At 37.1% G+C, this 16,397-nt stretch overlaps 1 protein-coding gene across 2 annotated transcripts in view; it reads right to left on the bottom strand.

Annotated features, from left to right (window-relative positions):
• Positions 1-1,903: 1,903 nt before the first annotated feature.
• Positions 1,904-16,397, bottom strand: part of LOC135208783 (5-hydroxytryptamine receptor 5B-like) — a 157,819-nt gene continuing 143,325 nt past the window's right edge. For both annotated transcript variants that reach the window (XM_064241305.1, XM_064241304.1), the window contains exons 3-6: positions 9,570-9,890; positions 9,026-9,253; positions 5,631-5,820; positions 1,904-4,129 (exon numbers count right to left, since the gene is read on the bottom strand). In XM_064241305.1, the coding sequence (XP_064097375.1) occupies positions 3,632-4,129; positions 5,631-5,820; positions 9,026-9,253; positions 9,570-9,890 (1,237 nt within the window). In that variant the 3' untranslated portion in view covers positions 1,904-3,631. The remainder of the gene's footprint in view (positions 4,130-5,630; positions 5,821-9,025; positions 9,254-9,569; positions 9,891-16,397) is intronic.

The raw sequence follows: 16,397 nt of genomic DNA, 5'->3' as shown, positions 1-16,397 counted from the left end.
CTTTCTCTCCAATTATATTTCATTAGCTCCTTGACAATGTCTTAGTAAAGACGAAAGCGCTTGGATTTCTGACTACCATTTTCCTGTGGTATTCGCTTGTTTATGAAGTCACGTGCATCTACTGTGATTTTTTAAGCATATTATTAATATAATATATAATATATATATATTATAATATAATATATATATATATATATATATATATATATATATATCATATATATATATATATATAAATATATATATATTATATGTAGTATATATACGTATATACATATAATTTCTATTGCATCTTATCATTTCAACAAGTCTTATATAAGTAGCTCTGTCAGTAGTTATGTACTGATACACTCTCCTTCAAGTTTCTTCATGCAGTATTTGTTCTGTTGATAACAAAAAGTTTGCCATCATTGGAAAGAGTATATGAAGGTCACATTATATCAATTCTGTCAGTTATAAAATGGTTAAATAAATTTTTTCCCGTTAAAAGCTGGAGTTAGCAATCAGTTTCAGTTACAAAGGAGAAATGACAACACTTCATATTTTATGCAAAGCAGTTTATTATACAAATAGAAAACTTTGGGATCAGCTTGAATGGAGATCATACAACGGTTGTAGGAAATACCAGGTAACATAGAATAAACATTTGCACCTAAAAATAGACAACCATATCATTTAAGGTTGGAAGTTTCTGATGAGGAAGAAACATACCTTAACATTACAGTGTCATCGTGTTTGGTATTGTCTGTTTGTAACATATGTAAGAATGTTTTAGCAAACTTTGTATTAACCAGTTCACATTCAGTATCCAGATGCTTCTCGTCAAGTGACGGACAAACGCTACAAGATCTGCTTCTAAGATTATGAATGAACATTGAAAAACATTAGTAGAGAGTCATACAATCTTTAAAGAACTAATAGTGGATGAATGACTGCTTAGTTAATTGCAGGACATGCAAATAAGAAATGCCGTCATGATACAGATATTTAATACAATTATTTACAAAAAATTATTTAGAAGAATGACTAACTTTGGTGTCAAAAGAAAACTAGACTATGCTCACCAAAGGCATATTGTAAGTGTCAATTTTATTTCTACCTGAAATCAGTACAACATGTATGCATGAATTTACATCTCACTCCAGGAAACAAATATGTAACCTTGGGCGTGATGATTTGGTATCTATGTAAAAGTTAGTACGCATTCTTCAGCAAAAGCACATCATTCTTATGAATGTTTTTCGTTCTTTAAAAAGAAAGAAGAATTACAACCAAATGTTCCTTCATTCTCAGAACAGATTTACATAACAACCTGCTAATAAAGGATAATTCCGAGCAATTTTTCGAAATGTTGATAAAAGCAGGATACAGCCACTATTGTACTAAACAGAGCCGTAACATTTGCTGTACAGTACTTGCTTGCAGGCACATTCATAGAAAACAACATTATTATGCAATTCCTGGTCTCCCTCAGGCACAAGACAGGTATCTAATGCTTGTATTACACATTCACAGCTACGAAAAGCTACTTGACGTAATGGAAGGCACTTAATGACACACTTGAGACAAGAAGGAAAGAAGAAAAGGGTTGAGGAATTTGATCCAAGTATGACAGGATTTAGAAAAAAAAAATCTGATGCTTCTGCGAATTCTAAAGGAAAATAGAGTGGTATTCTTGTCAAGGTGCATTTGAATGAAATGCAATGCTTGTCTAAGATCATCTATTAACAGCAGACATAGATGATGTTAGATTTTCGCTTTCTCAGAAAGACTATTTTTGTTAGAGATTGAAATCGTTTGCCTGCACTACCATTACGGCATAAGGATCCAATAGCCTTTCCTTACTTACCCACTATCAGAACCTGACGATATCCACAGTAACGTATATATATATATATATATATATATATATATATATATATATATATATATATATATATATATATATGGAAAAGGCCCTAAATAAGTAGTTATTCTAAGACTCATAAATGGATCACATGATGAGGATACATATATGTAGGTGGGTTACCAGACACCAGCCGTTGATCACATAAATTATCCGACTTCAAGATACTTGAAACTGACTCGCAAATGTAGTGTTCTATCAAAATAAAATGTACATTTGACTTATAAGCAACATGGTATCTGGGTAAAAGGAGAGTTGAGTATCTGGGAAAATTACAAAGCGAGATTTCCAAACCGTTCTTGTAGAACCTTATTTTGTGATGCTTAGCCTGAGTTAGAGTAGATAATTCTTACATTATTAATAGCATACGTATGCTAACCTGAGTACTATTAAATGGATATTATGGTTATCCTAGAATTAAGAAGTCAGTTTAGACAGGAACCTTCTGAACAGCAGACTCGTCACCATTTTGTGCTATACTGAAATTTGACCAATCAAGGCATTATCTGGGATTGCAGTTGCTTTAGGGGGTGGTTTTGAATTTCCAAATATAAAGTAAAATAAAATCGCCTGTACTTCTTATGGAAAAAAAAAATGGTTCTTATGGTGCGTTCCACTAGATGACATCAATATTACCTTAGTCTGAAACTATTTTTTTTTTCTAGAACTAACTTGAGACGTGAAGGAAGACATTTTAGCACCCTTAGTTTTTACAACACACCTTAATGATTAGCTTGCAGTTAACAAACATGGCATTCATAAATTATGTCATAACTTAATAACCATAATAATTTGAGCACTATATACGACACGTCAACATCACGAGAAGAGTCTGGTTTCTCACACTAATTTTACAGAAAGTCTTTAGTAACATGAACATTTGTGGAAACCAAACATTAGATTAGATATCAGTTACCCTATGCAAAAGTGTTCAATCAGATACTTTAGGTTTTAATGTCATATGGTGCATTTGTGAAAATCTTGCGCATTGTCATATATCACTAAATTGCTTACACATGTAATGACTTAAAAAAACATACTGTAACTTTTGTAACTGTACAAAAACAGTATTGACTCGGAATACCATCAGCACGAGGTAGTTTGGAGCCTTAACTTTGGTTTCAGAACAGGTATGTCCCAACTAGCAACAACTTCCCTAACAATCGGCATTTCATCTAAGGCACTGTTCAGAAGTCTTGATCGGTCAGATGTACCATCCAAAAAACCATATTGGTCTGCGGTACTATCCAATAGTCTGGACTGATCTGAGGTACTGTCCAGAAATAAGGATCCGTTTTCTGCACCATTCATAGATCTGGGCTGCTCAGAATTATCCAGAAGTCTAGTCTGATCATCTGTGGTACAGTATACATAACTTTCAGAAACACTACAAGTATCAGTTTTATCTTGAGACTGAACATCAGTTATGGCACTATCAATATCTACTGTGTCACTGGAACTGGCTGCCGTAATCGTTAGTTCCACCACTGCACACGAAAAGCTATCTCTTTGGTCATTACTTCCGGCCTGGGCGGTGCCAGTTGTTGAACTAGGAAATTCTCCTTTGACATGCTGCTTGCTCAGTGTCAAAGAACGGCTGGCTGTTGGCTGGTCCGATGTTGCACCGGTGAATTTGCAGCTGAGCGCCTTGGCGTTTGCCTGCCTTGATAATCTTTGCTTGATGCAAAGCCTGGAAACACTCGAGCCAGCAGCATGTGCACTCTGTCATGACAGTGGCTTTGAGACCACCATGCGTGGTAACATACACTCACTCTCTGTTGCAGAGCACTCTGTCCCGGCTGAGGTGGTGGTGGAGTTGGAAGTGGATGTGGCCGAGGAAGAGCTGGTGGAAGTGATGGAATCCCGCCACGGTTCCCACGCAAGTCCCTTAGCACGAAAAAGCTTGTTGAATATAACTGTGAGAGGAGATGGCCGAACAGCTCTTTGATCTCTGACCATTAGGTGATAAGGGTCTAATGGGGATTCGAAGTTTCCATTAGGGACTGTTGGGGAAGGAGGAATCATCTCCAGCTGCAAACGAGGTTGGGGGCGTCTTCTGCTGGACCCTCCAGCAGTCTTCGTCCCACTCAGAGGTAGACCAAGCAGGCGGCGCACCTCTCGCTGAATCCTTCGTGATCGGTACAAGTACAGATATGGGGATATGGCAGAGTTACTCAGTGCCAAAACCATAACTATGCTTTGACTGACATCAGGCATCCATACCTGTAAGACAACAATAATCTGATGAATATTTACGAAGAAGAAGAACGTTCTTCTTATTATGGAAATATGCTCGTTTATTCCCTGTTTTAATGGATCTATGGCAGATGAAAATGAAATGAAATGATTAAAGAGAGGAGAGAGAGAGAGAGAGAGAGAGAGACCTATAACAAATTAAAGGAATAACTGTTCGCAACCACGATTCACAACAGCGGAAAAAACTCGTGACCTTTTACAGAACAATTGTGATAACAAGGAAGGAGAAAGTTATATTTGCAGTTAACACTTGATGCAATGTCAATTGACCTACATTGCCCTGTTTGCTAAACAAAAAGAAAAAATGAAGGTACTGAATTCACTTATTGTAAAAAGTTTACAGTTCATAAGAGTAATTTAAAAGCTGGATTATCGGTGGTAGGTGGACTTCGTAGTTTTGTAAGTGCTTGTGTTCATTTTCTTTCTGTAAACTTAATACGTACCACACAAACACACATATATGTGTGTTTGTGTGTGTGTAACATCCGTACTCCTGAATGCTAACCATATTCTCCAACCGATCAAATAAATAAATAAAAAGAATCGAAGATTTCCTTTTGAACTGAATAAAACCTAACCATCATCGTAAATAAACCCAGAGGGTTAACCGTGGGATGCCCATAGTTTAATCAGCAGCCAGAGGACCCCAGGATATCCTTATTATACAGACTGGCCATCCTATGGACGGAAAGTCATACATCCATGGGCCGACAGGATTCTCCTTCCTTCCTTAACCCAAAGAAGGCCAAAGGATGATAGGGAGCTGGGTAGTGCCGGGGGAACGTCAGGCACCAAAGGATTATTTGTCACTCACGAAAGGGTCCCATCACGGTCATACCCATCGAATTTTTATTGGACAGCCCGCATAGTAGACCCTCATAGGAAAGAAGGGGGGGATAATATTCATGCGAGAGGAGTCGGTTTAATGAAAGACTTTTACTTTGGAGAGCTGTTAACAATTGTAACAAATGATTTATGGGAAGCGAATACCTGACAGTAGTTTAAAATAGTGACTTATGCGACTACTAGTGTGTGAATAAAAATACATGAAACATATATAATCCTTTGTTCATTCTTAAATAATGACATTTTACAAAGGTTATATAACTAAATATTTCCATATTTGGTGAAATGCATTTCAGGTACTCATTAGTATTCAGGGAAAAAATAATGGCGACACTACATAGAAATTGCTGTATATTTTCACAAATGTGTTGATATTTTCTAAAAATTCAATCCCATTTTCCTATCAAGCACAACTATTTCGTTACTAAATACCCTGGGTGATTTAATGTTTGTATGACTCGTGAAAACCTCGCGTTAAGGATGATGATTACGAAGATGATGTTGATAGTCATGTTCGTTTTACGAATATGACCGAGAAATAAATGGGAAAATCTTATATGAACCAAAGAAGTATAGGCTACAGCCCAAACACCCAGCAAAATTACTCTGGGTTGTAGCTCACCTCAATCAGTGGAGTGTGGAACAGAGCAACAGCGTAATAGGGCAGCCAACAGACGAAGAACAGGACGATGACCACGACGGAGATCTTTGCCGCTCTGGATTCTTCCTTATGGAGGAACAGCGAGGCGTTGCTTATCCTGTGGCGTAAGTTGGTTACGATCTGTGAGGAGGTCGATCTCGTAGATGGTGTCCTGAAAGAAAAAAAGAAAACATTGTCATTTTCCCTTTCGGAGAGCGAGATGACACAGTGATGTCACATCATTATATATATATATATATATATATATATATATATATTATATATATATATATATATATATATATATATATATATATATATATATATATATATATATATATATATATATCACTAAAACGCTCACGCTCCCATACACAGATAACTTCTTAGACTAATGGAGTCCATCACTCGAGAACACACTCGCCACAAACAACGAAATTCAGGTTACTGTAAGATTCCATTTTAATCCAAAGCGTTTTATCATGTGGATGACTGTTCTCCGTATTCTTGTAGAGGCACAATACAATGAGGAATTTCTGTCATCTAGAATAATGTCATACTCCACATGGTGAGCCTGCCAATCTAGGCTCTTTGTTTTGAACGTGCCGCTGTAGATGGCTTTTATTACGCGAGGAAACTAGCAGTTCTGCTCGGGACGGCAGGACAACCAATCGGCGCTTCTGTTATTGTCGCGGGGAGGCAGGTTATCATTGCTCGAAAAGTTCAAGTTTATCGCTATTAACGGCGCTGCTATTAATTATCAAGTGATAATAATACAGCTAATATGAAGTTAGATAACGTAGATTCTGTGGCTATTGCGATGTGGTCTTGGATAGTGTGAAAAAAAATATCTCTAGTGTGTTTGTGGTTTCCCTTGAGCCTTTTCCGGTAATAGATCTTGGTAATAGTGTTGTTACTCAGTAAGGCAGATTCAAGTGAGGGGAAAGAGGAATGCAGCGATATTAAAGAGAAGTAAGAGGTAAAGGGAAGGTTAGTTGTGTGGAATGTGAACAGGAAGGTGTAGGCTATTACTACGATTGGGTTATAGTGTTAGTGACAACTCAGATGACGAGTAGGTGCATCCCTGTGATTGAGACTAGTGATACTGAAGATAGGTGCCACTCTATCAGTTTTGAGGCAAGTAGCGGTGCCAGTGCCACAGTGGGTCTAAACTGTGGAACCTTTTACAGATGATACTGAACACCCGGTACATAAGGCAAAGGAAGAAAAGTAGTTAGTAGCCTAAACCATAAAGATGGGTTGTAAGGTAAAGAAAGTTAGTTAGTAGGCTAAACCATAAAAATAGATTTGTAATGTTGCTAAAAGGCAAAGAACCTTGGCCTATCCCACCGAAGCTTTATTAAGAAGGCTGGTGCCAAGCAAAGGAGGTCTGACCTCTTTACAACTACAAGCACAAGTGTTTTTCCGGGAAAGGGAGAGGGGGGGGGGGCGGGGGGCGGCCGGTGGTATGAAGCTTACCGGTCAGTGGGGAACTAAAACTTGCAGACGGCATGCGCCTAAAGAAATGTCTCCACAGGTAACCCATCAAGAGGAAGAGATGGAAGGTCGAAGAGAGCAAGGAGAAATGGTCATTGAACTACTCAGTTACTTTATAGAGCGAGGAAGGAACTAACTGCAAGGATGCTTTCCGAGTCATTCATGCAATAACTGCCATGAGAATCTGTTGGTTATGTGCCCAACACCAGGAAAATAACAACGGGCTGTTGAAGAGTGTCCGTGAAAACATACAACTTCCGCCATTTTGGTCCAGCCACACCTCGAAACGGCAATATTTGGAGACTCGCCATCAAGGCACTTACGGTAAATGCCTCGATTGGCCGGTCTTCCATGTTGATGGAGCCTACTTGTGCATGGATTAATACAACTGACAGCTCTACAAAGATGAGCAAGACAAGACCTTTTCACATTTTGGTGAGTAAAACTATTTTTTTTTTCCAGTATCCATTCTTTCATGCGTTTTCATCCATCATGGGTATTTTTATGAATCATTCATCAGTGATTTCGTCTTTATTCATTATTAACAAGTTTTATAGCATTGACATATACTTCATGCTCATTGATGTTTATTAACTACTATGCGTGACAGCATTCATTTCTTAGAAGTTTTCTTGTATTACATACCATTATCTCCATCATTATTCATTGTTCATTGGTATGTTAGCATTTTTATCAACATACACCATTGTGCGTCATGATTAATTTTTTGGGAAATTTTTTGGATTGTTTTCATTGATCTCCATTATCGCCACCATTATTTTTATTCATAAATTAGGTGTGATTATTATTAATATAATGTACTCCATGTTTATTATTGTTTATTAACTACGCCCGACAATAATAATTGTATTGTAAATTGGAAAAATTTGTTTGCATTTGATATTTATTTTGCATTATAATCATCATTAATCATGATTTTAACATACATGTTTATTGATATTTATTTACTATATGCGACACTAATTAAGTTTTTCGGGATTTTTTTGAAATTTGTTTTGCATTGTATTCATCGTTAATCATTAGTCACAGGTTTGGTAAGATTATTATTAACGTAGCCTACTCCATGTTTATTAATGTTTACTTTTTGAATATTTAAAAATTTGTATGCATTAAGCACCATTATCTTCATCAGGAATAATTTTCCACATGGTTATTAGGATTATTTTGCATACTTCATGGCATGCTCATTAACATTTATTGATTTTATTAATTGATGTGTGACAGTGTTTTTGGAAATTTCTGGAAATCTGCTTTTGAAAAAGACTAAAAAAATGGTTGGGTAGGTTTGGAGCAAAAATCTTTATTGTTTAATATTACCATACAGCGTTGTAAAACAACTTAAGGTAACATAACAAACAATAACTTGTGGAGTTCATTTATAAAAAGCATCATCAAATGCATTTTAGTTCATAAATGGGTGGGGGGGGGGGGGGTGTTTGGAGCAAAAGAAAAAGACATAGCCATCAAACATTTTAAAAACTATCTAAAAACTAGTACCTTTTTCTTCAAAAATTGTTACACAGACATAAGTTATTTAGAATTAGCTTCAATTAATACAAAAATTAAAGTTATAGCGCAATTAATAACGGTGTTATTATCAAGATTTCAAAGTTTTTTTTTCAATCGCGATTTAGGTACTCAGGTTTGAAGAAGTGGCTCAGAATCGTTTCCCGAATTATGGACTCATGTTACAAATGCAGGCCTATTTGTGCCGTTGATGTTGGGCGCTGTTCGAATGTTGCCGTGACATTTAGAAATGCAGAAAAGTGATTTACTCAGTCTAATCTTCTTTCGTATATAAAAGGGTATCTTAGAATGTTAGCTCCCTAAAAAAATAAATAAATAAATAAAAATCCTACCTAGATGGTGCTCTGGAAGGCGCAACGGCATCCAAAGTCGCACCACAGAGAGAATTCCGTCGGGTCCTCTCGCTGTTCTTGTGAGCTGCATGGTAGATCTTGACGTAGAACCAGATCAGAGCATGTGTCGGTATCACAAAAGATAGGACCATGTTGAACACGACGAAGTATGATCTGTATGTCCATGTCCACGCCTCACCGCTGGCGGAGAAGCCCTTGCATACGTTCCTGGAGGGGAAGCAGAATGAAGATTCTCAGCATTTTGGAGTGTAAATGGTTGGGCTTTATCATGTATAAGAAAAACGCCATTGATGCATAGACAACGAGCTGTACCACTACTACACACGTATGTTTTACACTGGACGTGTGTATGCTAAATATAATTTTCATTCCACGCAGAAAAAGGCTTGGAATAGAATATAGATAGGCTTGAAGCTAGACTAATACGTGTGCAGTGAATGTAAAAAGTCATAGCCGCTTAAAAACGCGGATAAAAGGGCGTGAAGGTGCAAGAAATAAGAGGCCAATTGAACCCCATACATACCACGTTCTCCCAGAGAGATCCTCCATGGCGGCAGCCGTGGCAATGAGAGCTGGAATGCCCCAACCGAGGGCGATCATGGCGACGCTCATCAGCCGGGTGATCCTCATGTGGTAGTGGAGAGGATCGGTGATGGCACAGAAGCGATCGAAGGCGATCAGGACAGTGGCGAACACCGACGCTGAGGCTACGAGTTCGGACACGGCGTCCAGTCCTCGACAAAAAGCCTCTGATTTCCATCCCGTCAGGAAAGAGTCCGTCACGACCAGAGGCAGCAACAACCAGGACGCCAGCAAGTTACAGACTGTCAGGCTGACGATAAATCTGCGGGAAAGAAAATAAGAATGGAATGAGCTACGTATATTGTTTGGTCTCGGAGGCATACTTATATTAGTTCGGATTCCAGGGCTTGGCTTCTAGCCTGAATTTCATATTCCATTCATATTCCATATTTATAATAGTCGAAACGACAGTTTGTGAAGATTTGAAGCGTATAGTTACAAGGGCTATAACTTTAGAAAAATAGAAGTATAATGCAGCTGGGATTTTCATATTATGTTGTAAGGATAAAAATTAATAAATGTAAGCTGCATATATATATGTATATATATATATATATATATATATATATATATATATATATATATATATATATTACGTATCTATATATTGTATGTAATCGTATAAACGTATATGTATAATTATATATATAATATATATATATATATATATATATATATATATATATATATATGTTATATGTAAAGAAAGAAATACTCATAAGAAAAATCAAGCAAATGATCAAGATTATTACTGAAATATGACACAAGCACACCCCAGGCTTAAAAGGACAGGAATCCAAACTGTCATTGAAAAAGAATTATCTAGCCAATAACGATGTTCTATATAGAATTAAAGACAATCGTTAAAAAGGATAAAAAAAAAAGATGTCTGTAAAGAGCTGATATGGAAACAAAGCGCAGTTGAAATAGGAATGTAAAAAAATGTAGACGAATAACGGATAATAAATGAATATATAATTGAAAAAACAAAAGAAATAATAATAAAAAATGTATATATCTTCCACCGTTCTATTCTTTTTCTCAGCAGATTACACGTTAATTCGAGATGGTCATGCCTTAACACCCCGGCCAAAAGCACTTTACCCGCAGATTCCACTCCCTGCCCACCTGCATGTATACACGCCTGAAAGCGTCTGAATGCCCACGACTGGCTGGTGGCGCATCGCTTGAAATTATAGACTTACGTTTTTGTGAGAATGGTAATTTATAGTGTTGTTGGACTCCAAGGCAAAAAACGGCCAAAAAGATGTCAGAAGATATAAGCTTTGTGGACTTTTAAGTCCGTTGCTCTGAAATAGGTGGAGCAAGAAGCTACGCTAGACCTAAGAATTGTTTAATTGGAAAATTGGTGGAGTAAAAAGCCATACTAGGCTTATAATTGTTTCACTGGAAAATTGGTGGAGTTAAAAGCCACACTAGGCTTATCATTGTTTCATTGGAAAATTGGTGGAGTAAGAATTCATACTAGACCTATCATTTGGAAAATTGGTTGAGTAAGAACCCATGCTAGACCTATAATTGTTTCATTGGAAAATTGGTGGAGTAAGAAGCCATACAGATACTGTTGATAAATATACAGTGTGTGTACATGTGTATTTATATTTGCGCAAAAAGCATCTTCATCCAGACTTAATAGACATTCACTCATATATATGTATGCAACATAAAAAAAGCCAAGCCACGTAGCAAAGATGCAACTCGATGAATGGAGACAAGGTAAATGGACAAAGGTGTGGCGTATGCAAATGCGGGAAAATCCTGTACGCTTGGTTAGGCCGACGAATGAATGGGCAGGAGATGTCCATTCATTATGAGCAGGGTGTGTGTACGTGAGAGAGAGAGAGAGAGAGAGAGAGAGAGAGAGGTGGGGAGAAGCTTTTTTGGTTTTTCCTAGAGTTATTTCAACTATATTGAAAGCCTGTTATGGAATATTGTTTATTTCATTCTGTTCACTCCTATTTTCATGGCTCAGTCATTCACTTTTCTTTCTCTCACACACACTCTCTCTCTCTTAAGCCTTATAGTGGCAGTAGAAGTGCAGTGCTCGACTCACAACCGAGTAGACTGCGTTCGATCTCTGGAAGTGTGTTTTTCAAAACATAGTGTGATTCACGTCGACCTAAGCTGTGGTTTTAAGACCTGGCTGTGAGGCGTCTGGTGTGACGCACATTTTGAGAGAGAGAGAGAGAGAGAGAGAGAGAGAGAGAGAGAGAGAGAGAGAAGTTATACATACAAGTTACGAACAGTCAGCACTTCGACAAAATGTAGACAAACAACAACAAAACGAGAGGCTTCATCCGGCAACAAAGGATGGAAAACATTCATCATTCGATATCTCTCTCTCTCTCTCTCTCTCTCTCTCTCTCTCTCTCTCTGTAGTTAAGGTGCACTTCGCTCACAGAGTTATTAAATCGGCTCTTACGAAAGCCGGCTATGACACTGAATTTGTTAAGCTCTAACTCACTGTATATTGTGATGGCGATTTCCGAGGGACAATGAATCTCCAGGGAGTTTGACTTGGAGCAGTATATATATAACATTGATGTAACCCTTCTATATTTGGACAAAGTATGACACCTTCTTTGTTGGTTTGTTTAATGGAGATTACGTGAAGGGTTTAGAATTATAGAGCAGAAAGAAACGATCCCCAGTTCAATAAGTGAACGTAATTCTATTATCTGTACTACCTGAATACATTCCTGCTCGTAAATGAAAAGCAAAAAAGAAAATCTGATTAAACAGACCAGAGTCTACTTGAAAGACAAAAAAATGTATTAAAAAACGCCTTGAGAGTTTGATATGAGTAACGTGAAAAATTAAAAGTTGAGTCAGTACGTCTGCAGGTCGTAGCCTGGGACTAATTAACGGGTCTGTACCTGACGTTACACTTCCACAATAACAATGAATTGCGTCTCTCTCACTACGATACTGTTTCTTCATTTCCTTGGCGAGGATTGCAAAGCCAGGGCTACATTTCATCTGGATTAATCCTGCAATTCATAACAACAGGAAGTAAGTCTTCCCCACGAACTCTTGGAGTTGCTCTTTAACACGGATGGAAGAGTTTTATAGTGAATATATATATATATATATATATATATATATATATATATATATATATATATATATGTGTGTGTGTGTGTGTGTGTGTGTGTGTGTGTGTGTGTGTGTGTGTGTTGTGTGTGTGTGTGTGTGTTATAAAATCTGGTATGAAAAACTTAATATAATACTTCAGTTTTTGCCAAACTTCTTCCATCTATCATGCCATTGCTGCAGTAAGGAACTTGAAAGTAGTTTTGGTCTCAGACAGGAATTCCAGAAACGTACCCCCAAGCCCCTCCACCATCCCTCCCTCCCTCCCTCCTCCTTCCCCTCCTCCCCCTCCCCCTGTATATAAGAAGTGGGTGATAATCCTTTTGACAGTATGCTTGTCAGGAAACAAACCGATTTATAACTCTAGACTTAAGGTAGACTCTTTTTAAGATTTCTGACCTGCTACCGTTGCTCAAGTACAGACGAGGTATACCACGTTTTGGTTCTTTCCTATAATGATGATAAGGTGATACAGATAGCAGTAATAACACCATCTTTTCAGAACAGATTGTGTAGGTTCGTAAATATATTTAGGCCTCAAAGCTATCTAGCATTCTTTTCTTCAGTAATGGTAACCAACAAATAATGATAAATAACAATAATGATGATGGTGATCGTTGCTGTTAAGCGACGTGCACAAAATAAGAGGGTTACCATAGAAGACATAATCGAATTTATTTGATTAACCCAAAGACTCTGACATGCTATAGTATTCTGCATTAACGAAAAATGCATCCACATAAATACATGTTATGATATGCGGGTGGTTGTACATTTACCGTACATGATAAATAGAAATTATCCTTATATTGAAATGCTCTTCTGTGTTGGCTTATTATGTATTGCAGATTTGTGATTGTTTTTTTAAGCTCATGCCTTTGCAAAAACCATTCACTTCCTGCTCATTTGCTTTCACAAGACAAAATAAAACTATAGCATACAGCCTCACTCATATTTTCTAATGCCTCCATACCCATATTTACTCTCGTAAGGCAATGTCACCTATACATTACCGGTTGAACCTCCCCTTTAAGTGTAGTACAGAGTAAGAGTCACCTTGTTTGAGAGGTTTCCCGCATTTCCGTATTTGCATAAAGATGGTAAAAATTAAATGGAATAGAGTTAGTATCTGAGCGCTGTTTCGTAGGTGGCAAAATCGGAATTTAAAAATGTGTGCGGAAATGTAGCAAAGAATGATAAGAGCAACAATAATGTTCACTTGAAAGAGCTTTCATCATAGTCTAATTAAAGCCCACACACATACAATGTGTAAGACATATTTAGAAGACGCCGTGAACTATTTAGACCAGTCAAAAAAAAAAAAAAAAAACATCAAAGGGCTACACTCGATGAGACTTATGTTTTATTTCGTTTCCCAAACTGGTGTCAAAATGGTCCCTGCTGTTATCAAAAGACATCCGGACAAGCGACATGGACATGACTTGCTGAATACCAGGTTCCTTGATAGTGAACAGAGACCTCTCTCTCTCTCTCTCTCTCTCTCTCTCTCTCTCTCTCTCTCTCTTTCATGGACAGCGGGGCTAGTAAACAGAAGGGCAGATAGTGAGTTGAGTTATTTATTGTAGGGTTTGGATAAAGAGCAGTGTAACTTTGCTGAGTAAGGGTAGTAACTGATCTATAATTTCGCGATATACATATACATATATATATATATATATATATATATATATATATATATATATATATATATATATATATATATTGTGTGTGCTAATTTCATTGCAATTAAACATAAAACCATACGACCTTCACATTATTGTTAAAAGAATAGGTACATTACCCCTTTTTTATTTTTTCCTAAGCTGCTTATCCGCATGTCATCTTTGATGCATAATAATACCCGTATTTAGAGAACAAACCGAATTCGAAAAACGATCATGCCCGCGCCGTCTACCGCCAACCGACGAGGGCACGGAAGCATTAGATAAATAGTTCCGAAAGAACAGAGAACAGAGGACCTTGACATAAGCCATAAAAACGTGGAGTAAAGTTCATCGGCCATTGCAAATATCAGAGAGGAAAAGGAAGAAGAAATGGACTGGGTAAAATGGAAAAGAAAAGTTAATTCAAGTTCGGTGTCAGCGCAAACAGACAGCCATATTTGGAGGCGGGCGAAGGAAAAACAAGCTTTCCAGGGTGAAGAATTCGTGCGCACACCAGCAACGACAACAAAAACGTAAAAAAACCAGAAACAACAGCCAAGACAATAAATAGAAGAGTGGCAATAGAGAAGCAGCCCCAGCAGGGGAATTTAATGCAGACCACGAAGTCATCTGAATGTCTGAAGTCATCTGAATGTCTGTGCTGCTACTCATTTCTGTAACACTGAGCAGTTTTCCGTAGGAAGCTCAACAGCTCTCTTGCTTCAACTTTATTTACCCTTGAAATGAAAAGCAGAAATCAAAAGCCTTAAAAAATCCACAATAAAGAATGCGGTAATTTACCACTCTATGCATATATATATATATATATATATATATATATATATATATATATAGATATAGCTATATATATATATATAATATATATATATATATATATATGATTATATTTTATATATATATATTATATATATATGTATATTATATATATATATATTATATATATATATATATATATATATATATATAATATAATATATATATATATATATGTAACGATCCCGGGAGAGGCAAGAATAATATGGGAAGGTTTTATTTTTTTTTCCTGTAAATTAAGTTGTCAATGTTGATCTTTGCATTTAAGAATGTACCTTGTTGTGAGTCGATTGTACTGGAAGTGATCAGTATTCAGTCAAATGCAAACCATCGTATCATAATTGAGAATACGATGACCTCCACGAGGTAATTCTCAACTGACAGGAATGAGCCCAGTCGTGAGATGTCCATCCTATCTCTCTCTCTCTCTCTCTCCTCTCTCTCTCTCTCTCCTCTCTCTCTCTCTTCTCTCTCTCTCTCTCTCCTTCTCGATTTTGTCCTTAGAGAAACCTCCTAAATCAAGACTTCCAAACGGGTATATAATTTTGTCACGTCGCTTCCTGAATAATAACTACGATTTCCCCAGACGACTTCCTCCCCCAAATGTTATAGGGGCGAATTCTTAATGGGTGAAACGACCACCGGGAAGCGTGAGATATATAGCTTTCTCTATTGTAGAGTAATTTATATTGCATGTATATTAAAGTTTATTTTGTCTTATATCGTTAACAACGCTAGATTTTCATAAAGTTTGTACTGCAATCTATTCTACACTATCCTTGTGAATTGCAGGGGTACCTGTCCGATTTGTGGATATTAGGTTTGCTAAGAATATTTGCCCTAAGATGGATGACTTCCTTGTAAAGTGCAGGATTCAACATGGACTCTTAAAGTGCCAAATACACCACTAGGTACTTTAGACTTCATATCTCTGCCCTCAGAACTCATGTGTTGGTTGTTCCCGGTCGTATTGATATTAAAAATTCCAAAAAATACAGCCACAAATATTACCCAGGAAAAATCGTGATCCAAACTAACCTCGGCAATGAATGAGCTGAGGATTCAGAGCTGAAAAAGGAAAGGCTAGTTTCAGGAAGGGCATTCGTCCGTAAAGCATCTGCCAAAACAAATTAAGAATGAGCCGCTCAGCGATTTGT

The sequence above is a fragment of the Macrobrachium nipponense genome, chromosome 35 (genome assembly GCF_015104395.2).
Source record: "Macrobrachium nipponense isolate FS-2020 chromosome 35, ASM1510439v2, whole genome shotgun sequence".
Taxonomy (NCBI): Eukaryota; Metazoa; Arthropoda; class Malacostraca; order Decapoda; family Palaemonidae; genus Macrobrachium; species Macrobrachium nipponense.
Note: the sequence above shows the minus strand (reverse complement) of the source record. Positions and strands in the feature narration are given on the sequence as shown.